At 35.6% G+C, this 15,047-nt stretch overlaps 1 protein-coding gene and 1 long non-coding RNA gene across 2 annotated transcripts; both read left to right on the plus strand.

The window, feature by feature from the left end:
- The first annotated feature begins 551 nt into the window (after positions 1 to 551).
- LOC132140512 (endoplasmic reticulum aminopeptidase 1-like) lies at positions 552 to 15,023 on the plus strand. The gene is given in 17 exon segments (XM_059549284.1): positions 552 to 829; positions 4,270 to 4,777; positions 4,886 to 5,024; positions 5,181 to 5,315; positions 5,423 to 5,543; positions 5,630 to 5,688; positions 10,167 to 10,280; positions 10,392 to 10,523; positions 10,629 to 10,693; positions 10,695 to 10,777; positions 12,222 to 12,432; positions 12,551 to 12,707; positions 13,601 to 13,785; positions 13,978 to 14,139; positions 14,212 to 14,352; positions 14,430 to 14,511; positions 14,649 to 15,023. Coding segments are annotated over 16 exon segments (2,448 nt in total). The 5' UTR covers positions 552 to 829; positions 4,270 to 4,286; the 3' UTR covers positions 14,820 to 15,023.
- LOC132140445 (uncharacterized) lies at positions 2,797 to 3,347 on the plus strand. The gene is made up of 2 exons (XR_009433811.1): positions 2,797 to 2,901; positions 2,959 to 3,347. It is a non-coding gene; the product is annotated as an uncharacterized LOC132140445 (long non-coding RNA).
- Positions 15,024 to 15,047: the final 24 nt, after the last annotated feature.

The following is a 15,047-nucleotide window of genomic DNA, read 5'->3' on the forward strand; positions in this document are numbered from 1 at the left end:
GTGAAAAAATCTTAAGTGTCAAGATCATATGGATGAAGGTCAGTGTTCTGTCATTGAACTGCTCACCAAAATTCCTATTCCTGATAAGAGAGATTCAACTAAACCATAAAGTTTACTCATTAATGATTTCAGTGAAATGTCGGACTTTATCTCTGGGTTGACTATAGGTTCGAGTCATACATCTACATGAATGCACTGAGTTTATAAGCATGACTGTCACATGTTATGATCGATACAAAAAGTCATATTTTCCACCAACACTGAAAGAAATTTAAATACTTTGTCTTATTCTGCAGCTTTTCATGTTTGTAATTACAATGTGTCCAAAAATGTATAGGACTACACAACCAATGACAACTATCAACATACACACACACACACATATATATATATATATATATATATAACCAAAACAGAATTTCCCTTGAGTTATGTTTATTCATTCATTCATTCATTCATTCATTCAATTACAATATTACAGTATACAATACAGCCTTCCTGGTGGTTTTTAAAGGTTCAGGTTCACTTCCACAGACTGGGGAACTGTGGGGGAGGATCTGGCAACACTCGTCTTCATGGTTACTTCACTTTAAATGTACCTTTACATACTGATTGTATTTCTTTTAGTGTAACCTTAAATTTATATTTAAATTGTCCTACAGCTAATCGGTTAGAGCAGCGCCTTTAATTTAAAAAGCAACTTCCCATGATGCAAACAAGAATTGTATTTTCACTTTCACATTCATTGATTTGAATGCTCAACTGAACCAAACCTGGATTCATGTTTGAACACATCGAGGATTTTAACTGAAAAGCGTAGTTCGTAGTCGTAAGTATTCTGTTATATAAAATAAACTTGAACTTTATACTGCAGCACGTGACAATACGTACAGATGACGTTTGTTTTAGCGCTGCACCTTCGGTTCTCATCAGAGTAAAGACGTTGGTGTTGTGCATAACCGAATGTAGAATTTTCATTTAATTTACCGCGATTTTGATCAAAAGATTATTTCCAACTACAAGTGCTAAGAGTCCAACGCATTCGCCGTGCCCTTTCGTTTAAATCTGATCTTGTTTTTAGATAATATTAAAACGTTTTATCAAAAAGCGTTTTTTTCTATAAATCATGTTTTCATGAGCCGAGTCATATGCGCAACATACAGACACGTGAAATTACAATAAAGACTCTTATTATTATACATAATCGATCAGCAAAAGTGCAAAATACTGGGATTTTATTATTATTATTCAATAAAATGGATGAAAATATACAATCACCTTCAAGAGAACACTAACAAATAAAAGAAGATAGAAGTAAGAAAAGAGGAGAAATAAAACACAATAAGGGGGTATGTAGCTTACAATAAAGGAAAAAATATAATAATAATAAAAATAAAAGAACAATGAAGGAAAGATATCTAAACTTATAATAAAATCCAAAAACCTAATACATTTTTTTATTGCTAGTCAGACAAAAAGATGTGAGCAGCGAGTCAACCTCAATCAGAAAATGTGAAAGAGTAGGAATTGAGCCTATACATTTTTTGCTTATGGATGAAAAATTTGCCGAACAAAATAAAAAAGTTTAATATACTCTTTAGAGCTGTTAGAGTAATAACAAGTCAGAGTAATAACAAATAGTATCTTTCAAGCTAAAATATTGTGCAGAGATAGGAGGTTTGTTTAAATGGGAATACAAATCAACACAAAACTTCTGAACAAATTCACAAGAATAGAATAACTGTATTAAGGTTTCATCTTTGTTGCCACAAAATGTGCAGGTACTAGGAATATCAACATATTTGGAAACAGATGAGTTTACAGGATATCTTTTATGCAGTATTTTAAAGTGGACTTCTTTGGTCTTATTAGAAAGAAAGTATTTATGAAGCAACAACCATGCTCTTCTCCGATCTATATTATTAATTAAAGCAGCCCGGTGGGATTTACCTCGATGAACAATGCGGTCTCTTTTCTGAAATATCTGGCAAAAACTTGTTTTTTTATTACATTTCTTGTCAAAAATGCCAATGCCACCCAGCCACAAAGCCGACTCCTTTATATCTTTGTGGGTGTATAGTACATGGCCCTTGACCAGATGCATTAAACCTGTGGGAATAGCTCCAAGAACATTATTATATTCTTTGAGATGAATAGGAAAGTTATGGACAGTCATGAAGCGTTCATACGACAAGACATTACCAAAATCGTCAAATAAAGAAAGAATATAAATTAAACCTTTGTAAGGTCCACGCACTCGGCCCAAGGAAGGTATCCGGTGCTGGATGAAGGTTTCCTGCGTGTTCTGTCTTTCAGCGCACAGAGTTATTCAATTTAGGTTAAACTCAAATCTGACTCCATTTTATCATTTAATCTGACTCCATTGTATTATTATTTAATCTGACTCCATTTTAGTATGACCTCGAATTTAGGTTGGAATGTTTCTAATTAGTAGGCCTATTCTTCTGACATTTGATTACTCTGGTTAAACTCTTTAGTTTATATTAACTTGTTCATTCGGGTGCTCATGTCGCTAACAAGGATTCAACGTAATCTACTAGAGTCAATAATTTCAGAGTAAAACAGAATAAAATCAAATGTAACAATTTATTATCAGTCAGGTAAATATGTATTCTGCCAATTACATATCCAATTGAAACACATCAAATCATATCAATACAAAACATCAAATTCTCAAAGATGAATCTAAAAGTAAAATATGCATACCTGACCTTAGAAAATACATAGTATGAAGTGAAGAGACATACAAACACACTACGGGCTTTCTGGCTACAGAATCGCCCTGATCCTTTTGCTGCAATCCTTTAAATACCTCAGACCAAGACAAACATCCCCCGAGATGAAGACAGAAACTAACTATTGGAATTTGCATTAACTCAGGTCCCAAGCCTGGGTGGTTTTACAACTCAAAGGGAATAAAGGGTAATTTACATGGAGGACCCTAGGAAAGGGCACTCCCATCACAGTAATCAAGATATCTCTTGACTCTTCGGATCTGTATTATCTTCTAATCTACTTTTGTAAGACTGAGACCATTGTACCAGTTGCACTGAGACATTTCCAATGATACTAGACATGAATGTTAGTTCACTTGCATTGACATTTTCATGTAATCATTTTGAGCAGACTGAGTAGAAGGAAGAATGGGTGAAGGGATTTAAAATGAAACAAATGGCCAGAAGGGGAGGAGGTCTCCTGCTCCTCCACTCTGTGGGGTGTCTCGAAGATGCCCGTGTATGTTTGTATTGTCTGTTTCTCAGGAGATCAAAGTATCTCAGGTTCTTTCATCCTTACACCTTTATTTGACTTGTTCCTAACAGTTACATCCATATTAAGCCACAGCCATATCACCAGTGGGCAACCAAGACCGGTTGCCCACTGAAGCTAAGCAGGGTTGAGCCTGGTCAGTACCTGGATTGGAGACCTCCTGGAAAAACTAGGTTGCTGTTGGAAGAGGTGTGAGTGAGGCCAGCAGGGGGTGCTCACCCTGTGGTCTGTGTGGGTCCTAATGTCTCAGTATAGTGATGGGGACACTATACTTTCAACAAGCACCGTCTTTCGGATGAGACGTTAAACCAAGGTCCTGACTCTCTGTGGTGATTAAAAATCCCATGGCACTTCTCGTAAAGACTAGGGGTGTAACCCCGGTGTCCTGGCCAAATTGCCCCCTTGGCCTTTGTCAATCATGGCCTCCTAATAATCCCCAACCACTTGATTGGCTCTGTTTCTCTCTCCTCTCCACCTGTAGCTGGTGTGTGGTGAGCGCACTGGCGCCGTTGTCCTGTGGCTGCCGTCGCATCATTCAAGTGGATGCTGCACACTGGTGGTGGTTGAGGAGAGACACCCCAAATGAGTGTAAAGTGCTTTGGGTGTACAACAATACACAATAAAGCGCTATATAAATGCATCATTCATTCATTCCACAAGAGAGTTTTATGTGGCGAGAAGTTGTGAACGTAACACAATTTCTATGCAAGAAGAGGCTGTTTTTACTGGCATTTTTAAACAGAATATGACTACGTCGTGATGTAAACGATTGTCCGAAAGAGCCGTTTCGAAGAAATGTGATTTCTACAAGAGGGCATATGTAGTGTATATAAGTGCATTATTATAAACTTTCTCACTTAATTATTTTTAAACAAAGGCGAAAACAGAGCTTGTTCAAAGTAATCAAGCCCATATTGAGCTTATGAGCTTGTGTTGTATTATCGGAGCTTATAATACATTTTTCCTCCTCTTCCCTTACAGTGTAGTACTATGCAGCCATGACTAGCTTTGCTCTGCTTGTGAATCTCATAGTTTTGCCCATTCACCTCTGGGCTGCAGTCACTCTAGAGACCACTTCATTCCCCACATCAACTAATGGAGAACCATTCCCATGGAATAAAATGAGACTTCCAGACACAGTATCTCCTCTTCATTACTATCTCCTTATCCATCCCAACCTCACAAGTTTAGACTTTACTGGAATGGTGCGGATCCAAATTGAGGTCCACGAAAACACCAAGAATATCATACTGCACAGCAAGGATCTTCATATCTCCAATGCAAGGTTGCTAGATTCAGACATAGGTCAGCTACAGGCACTAAAGGTGCTGCAGTACCCATACTTCCAGCAGATTGCACTCATATCTGAGCATGCACTGTTGAAGAGGGGCCATGTATATTCGATTCAACTGGAGTTTGCCGCCAGCCTCTCTGAGAGCTTTCATGGATTTTACAAAAGCACATATCGCACCAGCAAGGGAGACCTCAGGTGAGAACCCTTATGTAAGCACAGCCAGTATCTCTCTGAGTGGCTCTGAAAGTTATTTATAATTTTTTTAGAAGTAATTATCTGATGTTGTGCCAATCACATTCTCAGGTTTGTGGCTTCCACACAGTTTGAGCCGACTAGTGCCAGGGCAGCTTTTCCCTGTTTTGATGAACCTGCCTTCAAAGCCAACTTTTCCGTGCGGATTCGCAGAGAAGCAAAGCATATTTCCCTTTCAAACATGCCAAAGGTGTTCTTATAATATCCAGATAACCTCCATTGATCAATCCTGCTGTTTTCTGACTAAAACCTGAATAAATCAAAAAGTGTATGAACTATTAATCTGCTGTTGGAGATTATGATTCTTCTGTTGAGTCTACTCTTTTTTTTTTTTTCTTCACTCCAGCTGAGAACATTAGAGCTGCCAGAGAGCCTGTTTGAGGACCAGTTTGATGTGAGTGTCAAGATGAGCACATACCTGGTGGCCTTCATTGTCTCTGACTTTCTGTCCATCAGCAAAACAAGTCAGCATGGAGTCCAGGTTAGAAGATGATCCAAATCAAGCCTTTATGTACTATAAGATACCACTTCCATCAATTACTACTTTTTGTGATGCTCCATAAATGTATCTTTTTGATGTGAATTCAGATTTCAGTGTATGCTGTGCCAGAGAAGATCGACCAGGCAGAGTTTGCTCTGGATGCTGCAGTGAAACTGCTTGACTTCTATGATGACTACTTTGACATTCCGTACCCTCTACCTAAACAGGGTTAGTTCTACTTAGACAATTCATCTACTTCTTAAAGTGCAAAAGGCAGATTTCTCAGTTCACTATTTATATGATCTGCACTGCAGATCTTGCTGCCATCCCAGACTTCCAGTCTGGAGCGATGGAGAATTGGGGTCTTACCAAAATATAAATAAAATAAATATATAAAATATAAAAATAAAATAAAATATATGAACAAAAATAAGACAAATATTATCAGTTTAATGATGTGCAGGAAGAAGCAAAAAAAACCCAACTGGGCTTATTTAACGCCTCCACCTATAGACATAATTACAATAAAATCAAAACAAAAAACATAGAAAATAAAAACATTTTACTACATAAAAGTAACAACAAACTAGTGAGATACATATATCCATAACACACACACAAAACACACATGCACATACATGTACACATATGTACACATAACATCAACAAATTTTAATGACGAATACAGTAATGAAAAAATAAACAAAAAAAATATGATCATAACACAAAAATTGAATAATATCTATATTAAAAATTTAGAACAGCAGTTAAATGGGCTTTTAAATATCTTTTATAACATTTTAATGAGGAGGAGTTTATTGCTAAGTGGGAAAAACTGTTCCATAATTTGGTACCCCTAAATCCCCCTCTTCATCAAACTTTGGAAGATGAAGATCTAAGGATTGACGAGTTGAATAAGAGTGAACCTGTGAGTTAAATTTAAAATAAGTCTTAAAGTGCTCTGGGATATTTTCATAATTAAAATGTACCTTATAAATAAAAACACATATTTGAGTGATATTAATATCATACACAGTAAGTATCTGAAGATTCTGAAATAGAGGCACAGATGAAGAATGTGACTCAGATCGGGTTGCAATTCTGACAAAACGTTTCTGAAGAACCAAAATTCTATGAACTGTAGAAGGAAAAGTGCTTGCCCAAACTATATTACAATATGAAATATATGGATAAATTAAACTGTAATAGAATGTAAGAAGACAATTTGTAGTAATGAGATTGCTAATCCTCCTAATTATACCAATATATTTTTTTATTTTCTTGCTAACCCAGTCAATTTGTGTTTTCCAATTCAAGTTCTCATCAACAAAAATTCCAAGGAATCTTGTTGTTGAGACTAGGGATATCTCCACAGTCTCCATTTTGACTTTTGAGAGGTTCTTAGAATATGATTTTTTTCCACTAAAAATTATATAATTAGATTTTTTTGTATTCAGCGATAACTTATTTAATCTGAACCATGTAGCATATGCAGTTAAGCCAGTATTTACATTTTTTAATCAGAAAATAAAAATTTGAATGATAATAAAATAAAGTTGTGTCATCTGCAAACATTATTGGGAAAAGAATATTTGACACATTTGATAAATCATTAATATAAATAAGAAATAATAATGGTCCAAGAATGGACCCCTGAGGGACCCCACAAAGTAGTCTGGCTTTGTTGGAATAGCATCCATTAATAAAAAAGAAACTGTTGTCTGTTTAAAATATAATTTTTTAACCATTCAAGCGTAACATCATGAAAACCATATTTTTGCAATTTTGTCAATAGAATATGATGGTTGACTGTATCAAAAGCTTTTGAGAAGTCGACGAATATACTACAGGTAAATTCATTATTTTCTAATGCAGAGGAAACTTTATCAATCAAATAAAGCAAGGCCATAGATGTGGAATGACTTTTCCTGAAGCCATACTGATGTTTATAAAGAATTAAATTAGAATCAAGATGGAATAAGATCTTTTTATATATAACCTTTTCTAATATTTTTGAAAAACAAGGCAATATGGATATGGGTCTATAATTATTGAAGCAACAAGGGTCATCTGCTTTAAATAGAGGAATAACTTTGGCAACCTTTAAATCCTCTGGTACAACCCCTGTTTTCAGAGAAAGTGAAAAAATGAAAACCAGTGGCTGCAAAATAAACTGCTTGATCTGTTTGACAAGGAATGAAGAAATGTTATCATGGCCAGTTGAAGATGTTTTCATTTCATCAATAATATCACTTATTTCTTGAACATCAGGAGGCTGAAAAAAAGAAACAGAAGGATAATTCCTTATAATATAATCTATTGGATTACCATTACAAGCAGGAATTTTACTGGCTAATTCATGTCCAATGTTAACAAAAAAATTATTACATTTTTGAGCTATATCAAATGAGTTATTAAAAGAATTATCACCTTCATAAAAAACTGAAGGTAATTCTGAATGAGACTTATCTCTATGCAGCAACTGATTTATAACTTTCCATGTGGTTTTAGTATCATTTGAACACCTCTTAAATTTCTCACAGAAACATTTCTTTTTTGAAGATCTAATGTAATAAGTATATTTATTTCTACAAGATGTATAAGCACCACGGGTAAGGGGTGTAGGATTTGAAATATATTTTTTGTACAATTTATTCTTTTTCCTCAGGAGCTTCAACAAGTCAACTGTAAACCAAGGCTTACTAAAGGCCTGACTATATTTCCTAGTAGAGCTAATAATTGGAAAATATTCACTGAAACTACCGCTAATAATTTTCATAAAATTTTGATATGCAAAATGAGCATTTTTTTCTTTGTAAAGATCATTCCATGAAGTACTGGCAAGCATATCTTTAAATTTAGAAACATTTAGCTTGCTCATAATTCTTTTAAGCATCTTTTTCTTTTTTTGTTTGGTTGTATTAAACTTGATTGATGAAAATTGGAATATAGGGAAATGATCAGACAAATCCACATACAAGACTCCAGATTTCATTCCTTCACTCAAATTATTTGTTAAGATGTTATCAATCAAAGTTGCTAAATTCTCCTTTACTCGAGTAGGTTTATGAATAAGAGGAAAAAAATAACAGAAAATCTGCAGTAAATGTATCTGGATTATTTTTTAAAAGATTTATATTAAATCACCTAAGATGTAACACAGTTTATCCTCCTTGTTAATCAGATCAAGAGAACTGGATAGACATTCATTAAAATCTTTGACAACAGAATCTGGTGAATGATATATGACACCAACTATGACGTTTTTTCCACCAAAAACACCAGAGAGCTCCACAAAAACAGATTCTACTGAATTCAGTGATAAATCATCCCTAACTTTAAATTCATAGTTGTCTAAAAAAAAATAAAGATACTCCACCTCCCGATCTATTTTCTCTTACATAATGAACTGAATTGTAATTTGATAATTTAAATATTTTTCTAGATTCTTCTGTAAGCCATGTTTCAGATAAAGCAATAACAGAGAAATTATGTTTAAGTAAAGATAAATAATGAATAAATTTGTCATAGTTACAAGGAAGACTTCTTATATTCAAGTGGAAAGTGGAGAATATATTAGAAGGCATGGAAACATATAAGTCACTGAGTTTCATCATAAAATCTGCAAAGGTTTGTGGTATCAAACGATGAAAAAAAAATGTAAATCTGGGTCAACATCAAAATTATAAGAATCAATTAAAGAGGAATCAAAAATATTGAAATTAGAATCAGATGTATTATAGTAGTCCATAGAGTGTATATTTACTTATTTACTCTAACTGTTGGTCCTCCTTTGTTGAGGAGGATTTTGAGTTGGTGGATGGATAATAAGTTTGTCATATCTCACATATGCAATGTCACCTCTCTCTCGAGCCGCCTTCATTGCAGGGAGTAGATCTTTCCTTCTTTGACGGACGGTTTCAGAGAAGTCCTCATTGATGAAAATGCCTGAGCCCTTCAAGTTCTTTGCTTTATCCAGAACAGCCAGTTTGTCCTTAAGCCGCAGAAATCTGACCACAATAGGTCTGGGCTTTTCTGAAGGTGTCGCTGGCTTCCCAGTTCTATGAGCCCAGTCAAGCTCTATTTTCAAGTGATCCAACTGTAACTTTTCACTGAATAATTTTCTCACTTTTATCTTCAGAATCAGACACTTTTTCTCTCACAGACTCTTTAATGCCGTCCACAACAATATTATTCCGTCTTGACTGGCCCTCCAGATAGTCAGCCTTCTCTGTGATAGAATTGAAACTTTTACAGATTGTGTCCAGATCTGACCTGGTTTCTCTGCAGATCTTTGACCAGGTGCCACAAGAGATTTTAAAGTCATCAAATTCTTTTTGAGTCATTTCCAGACTCACCTTGAATTCATAAACTTGCTTTGACAGATCATCAATCCTCTTATTAGAAGAGTCAACTATGATCTGTACACAAGATTTGAATTTTTTTTCTTGCTGTTCAAGCAAAGTTCTATAGAAGTCCTTCTGCTGATCCAATAACTCACGCACTTGAGCCATGGTAACATAATCCTCGGTGGTGTGGTTAGAGGCTTTTGGTGGCATTGTTTAATGACCAAGGCACACTAGGCCCGAAGATTCAACAGTAGTGTCCCAGAACTTCACAAAATACAAACAACAGCCACAATTTTGCTTGAAGATATTTGATTAAGCTTTTCTTACTTCAAACAGCAGCTAATATTTTGAGATTTAAGAGGGATTCCTTCGATTTGTTATGGATCAGAATACCAGCAGTAAGATCAGAATAACACAGCATTATGAGATGTATTCTAGTAATTATTTTACATGTTGCTGTGGTTAATTAATGAATTGTTTTTTCTTTGTATGTTCTTGTCAGTGGTTTGGAAACCTGGTGACCATGCAGTGGTGGAATGATCTGTGGCTGAATGAAGGTTTTGCCAAGTTCATGGAGTTTGTGTCTGTCAACATCACCAATCCTGAACTGCAAGTTGTAAGTTGCCTTTATATACCTTTATTTCCATAAACAGCATTTTAAAAGCACTCTGCATGATTTGGATGAAGATCTGTGCTAATATGAAGACAAATCTTTTTTGTGCCACAGGAGGATTATTTCCTGGAGAAGTGTTTTGAGGCCATGGCGGTAGACTCCTTGAGCTCCTCTCACCCAGTGTCCACACCAGTGGAGAACCCTGCTCAGATACGGCAAATGTTTGATGATGTTTCCTATGACAAGGTGCTAATAAATCTTTTGAATTTTTTCCTGTGCAAGATGTTTTTTCTTGTTATACTCTTTCAAAAGCTTTTAAAAACCATTTATCTATTGTTAATGTCATTTTAGGGGGCTTGTATTCTGAACATGCTGAGAGAGTTTCTGACCCCAGATGCGTTTAAACTGGGCATTGTGATACCTAAAACGCTACAGTTACCAGAATACGGTCAATAGTAACCTGTGGGAAAGTCTGACCAATGTAAGTACAAATGACATGTGTGATGCAGATGCATAGAACTCTGCAGTAAATTGTGTGGGCTTTCTTGTAATTCATTAATTGCATTTACATTTACCTGTTAAGTTTCCCAGGTGAAATCCAGTCACCAGTCATCATTCTATGCAACCATAGTTGGTTAAGCAAATTTTCCACATGAAAGCTGCTTGTTTTCAAAAAGACTTGCTGTGCTTCTTGCTACACTGTTGATAATGGACCTTTTTACACTTTTAACCCTCTGGTGTTGTACAGTCATTTACACACACCAAAAAAATTTTAAATCATGGACATGATTTGAAAAGGTTAAACGATACTGAAAAAAATAGTCACATGTATTTTTTGTGGTAAAAATGACCGCATTTACCGAAATTATTGGGAAGCTAATTTCCTCTAGTAGAAATATTTGGTGCTGTGCATATAAAAAAAAGTTACTGAAAGCTCTTTATTTATTTTGGAAATGTCAACCTCAAATTTGGAACACAACTCTTACAGTTTCAGAGTAAAACATGTTTTGGAAAATATATATTTGATATAACATTTTAAAATAGTATTTCTGTGCACTTTTCATAATAATAAACTTTTTGTTTCACTTTTTAAACATTTCTCACTTCAGCATTAATTGGTCAAGAGTCTTCTTAAAAAAGAGACCAAACTTAAGTCTGCGTCCATAGCATGCAAAAAACACCAGAGGGTTAAAATGCTGTCATAACTGAGATGTATTGCAGTCAAAATAAGATGATTGTTTTCTTGCAGCTAAAACAGTGGGGCAGCAGTGAATGATACATATCTTGAACAAGATAAATTATTATTAATGTATGGATTCAAGTCACTCAATTTTTGACACCGTTTTCCACACATCATTTCTTTAGAATGATATCCTTGTATGTGCACAGATACAAAACATTTACAAAGTAAACTCACTCACAGTAACAAATGTCTCTGCCATGCAGATGTTCAACACCAGTATCTCACAGGAGACACATTGCCAGTGATCATGAACTCTTGCTGAAAATGAATAAATTCCATTTGCTTTATCACAGCAAGTCCTTCTTTGTGTACATGGGGCTTTAATAAGATTTATTGACTTTGATATTGATATTCTCTTTTTTTTTTACACTTGGTTGTAAATTCTTGATCGTACAGCTTCCTGTGGCACGTTCCGTTGACTTACATTACCAGCGGCTCAATCACAGTGCACCGCTTTCTACTTAAGACCAAAACAGGTATTTGTTTATAATATAATTTTTTAATAATATTACTAATTTTGTGCTAATATTTTTAACTAATATTATATAATATATTGTTTTGATAATAATTTACATTCATTTGTTTTAAAGTTTTTAAAATGTCAGTGTTTAGGCATCTCTAAATGACACAAAGACTGAAAGATCATCCATAGAACACTGTAGCACTGATTTCTAACAGATCTGGTGTATATGTCATCATAGATTTTCTGTATCTGCCGGAGGAGGTGGACTGGATCAAGTTTAATATGGACATGAGTGGATATTACATTGTGCACTATGAGGGTTCTGGCTGGGATGACCTCATCTCTCTGCTCAAACACAATCACACAGTGCTCAGCAGCAATGATCGGGCCAGCCTCATCAACAACGCCTTCCAGCCTCATTCATCTGCATACAGTATGTGCTCTTATTGGTCAGTAGGATGAAAATGTCTCAGATGAGTCAAACAAATCAATTTAAAGTACTGCAGATCATACAGTAAAAGTGTTGGCAAGCTTTAAAATCATCCTCCCTCTCTGTGTCATGGACAGTGTTGGTAAGCTTCCACTGGATAAGGCTTTAGACCTGACCCTGTACCTAAGCAAGGAAACTGAGATTATGCCAGTGACACAGGGCTTCAGTGAGCTTGTGCCTCTGTACAAACTGTTGGAGAAGAGACACATGGAGGAGCTGGAGAACCAGATGAAGGTCAGTCAGGGATCATTTACTGTATTTTTGACCTCCTAGCTTTTAGATTCATTCATTCAGGATTCAGATTTCAGAAATCAGCTTCTTTTCAGTTTGTGCAATTCTGAGAACAAAACTAAAATGCATCTTGACATTTAATAATAGATAGTTCAGTGGTGCAGTAAAAACTGTTATATTTTGAGATGTTATTACAGTTTGAAATAACCTTTTTATTTGTTTGTTTTAATATAGTATAATTCTTTACTGTGATTATAAAGTTGTATTTTCAGAAGCCATTACTCCAGGCTTCAGTGTCACTTGATCTTTCAGAAATCACTCTAATATGCTGATTTAGTGCTTAAGAAACATTTCAATGTTGAAATCAATAGTGCTGCTGAAACAGAATTGATTTGGAATAAAAAGAAATGTATAAATGTTATACTGTCCCTTTTAATCAATCCAGTGCATTAGAAGTATTAATTACTTTTTTTTCTTATCTTACTGATGCCAAACTTTTCCATCTGTTAAATCAGTTTTTAAAAATGTCTTGAAAATTTCTTTAATGAATATAGAGTTTTCTAGTTATGCTCATTTCTAAAGTATTTAATCGGCTAGAAAAGTGCTTTCTGTTACTGCAAATTTGATATGTGTTTCTTAAATAATCATGACCACTGGAAAAAGTCATGGAAATGTGTTGTTTAAAAAGTGTAAAAGACTTTGACCAACAACTGACCAACAGGGGCTTTTATCATCATTTTGATTTTTGTTTCAAAAGTTTATCAATTCTTTATTGTGATTATGTAAAGCATATTAAACTACCATATTGTATGAAGCGAGTTGTATAAATAAACTCGCCTTGCCTTGTTCCCTGCTGTAGATGAGTAACTAATGCTGGTTCTCTTGCTGTGGTCCAGGGCTATATTCTGCAGCTGTTCAGGAAGCTCATAGACCAGCAGTCGTGGACTGATGATGGCTCTGTGTCTCAGAGGATGCTGCGCAGCTACCTGCTCCTGTTCGGCTGTGTGCGGGGTCATCCTCCCTGTGTCAGCACGGCTACCCAGCTCTTCAACCAGTGGAGGGACTCAGATGGGAATATGAGGTGAGAGGTCATCATTTCTTTCCTTTCTGAAATTTCCTTTTGAACAATGAACACTTTGGTCTAAACTTTTACTATTAAGGATATGAACACTCTGTAGAAGTAATAGCATGTTTTCTTTTTTCCTCCACTAATGACCGAAACAGTAAGGACAAATTGGTTATTTTTGTCCTTTTTTGTCTTTCCGTTCTCTAGTCTTCCTAATGATGTTACTATGGCTGTGTTTTCTGTTGGTGCCCGGACTGAGGATGGCTGGGAATTCCTGTTTGAGAAGTACAAGGAATCCATGTACGTCTCCATGAAGAGCAGGATAAAGATGGCCCTCACAACCAGCCCTCTCGATCACAAGCTAAACTGGTGAGGCATTCAGATAAACAGCAGTTTAGTAAAATGAGAATAATCATTCATGTCATCCTTTATTTGTTTCAGGATGATGGAGCAGAGTTTGGCGGGAGAGGTGATGAAGACTCAGGATCTGCCATATGTTGTGACTTCAGTCAGTATAAATCCTAAGGCCTACAAACACGCATGGGAATTTTTAAAAGCGAACTGGGACTCCCTGATTAAGAAGTAAGATACTGATTTAAAAAGACACACAATTGTGGTATATTCTGAGCCCTTTAATGAGTTTGAATATTTGTTTATAGGTTTGATCTTGGCTCACCGTCTATAGCGCACATGGTAGTGGGAGTGACCAACCAGTATTCCACCAGAGAGATGCTAGCTGAGGTAGGTATTAGGGTTTTTATACAAATAATAAGGGCAACAAATAATTAGGAGCTTTCATCAGTTGGCCTAGACCAAAAACCCATCTTATCCTGTAATCAGAACACTTCATTGCATGATGTGTTTCTCTGCTTCATCAGATTCGTAGTTTCTTCAGTTCCTTGCGGGCTGAGACCGGAGCAGAATTGAGATGCATTCAGCAAGCCCTGGAGAACATTGAAGAGAACATTCGCTGGATGGACAAGAACCTCCCGCTACTGAAGGCCTGGCTGTACAGACACTACGACCAGCACAAAAATACCGAGCTGTGAAGCACTTATACTGTGATTGTGAGCGTCATATGTGTATACATTTTATTAAGCATTTTAATACAATGCAAGAGTTTTGATAAGAACTTTGGTGTTCTAAAGTGTGTGAAATATCGGGTGAATATTTTTGAAGAACTGTGCCATTGCTTGTAAAGGTCGAATTTAAGAATCTCATCGGTCTCCAACCTTTCATATTGAAATTAAATTCTTGTGGACTGGATTACTTTTGTC

This window comes from Carassius carassius, chromosome 5, assembly GCF_963082965.1.
Source record: "Carassius carassius chromosome 5, fCarCar2.1, whole genome shotgun sequence".
NCBI classification, from domain to species: Eukaryota; Metazoa; Chordata; class Actinopteri; order Cypriniformes; family Cyprinidae; genus Carassius; species Carassius carassius.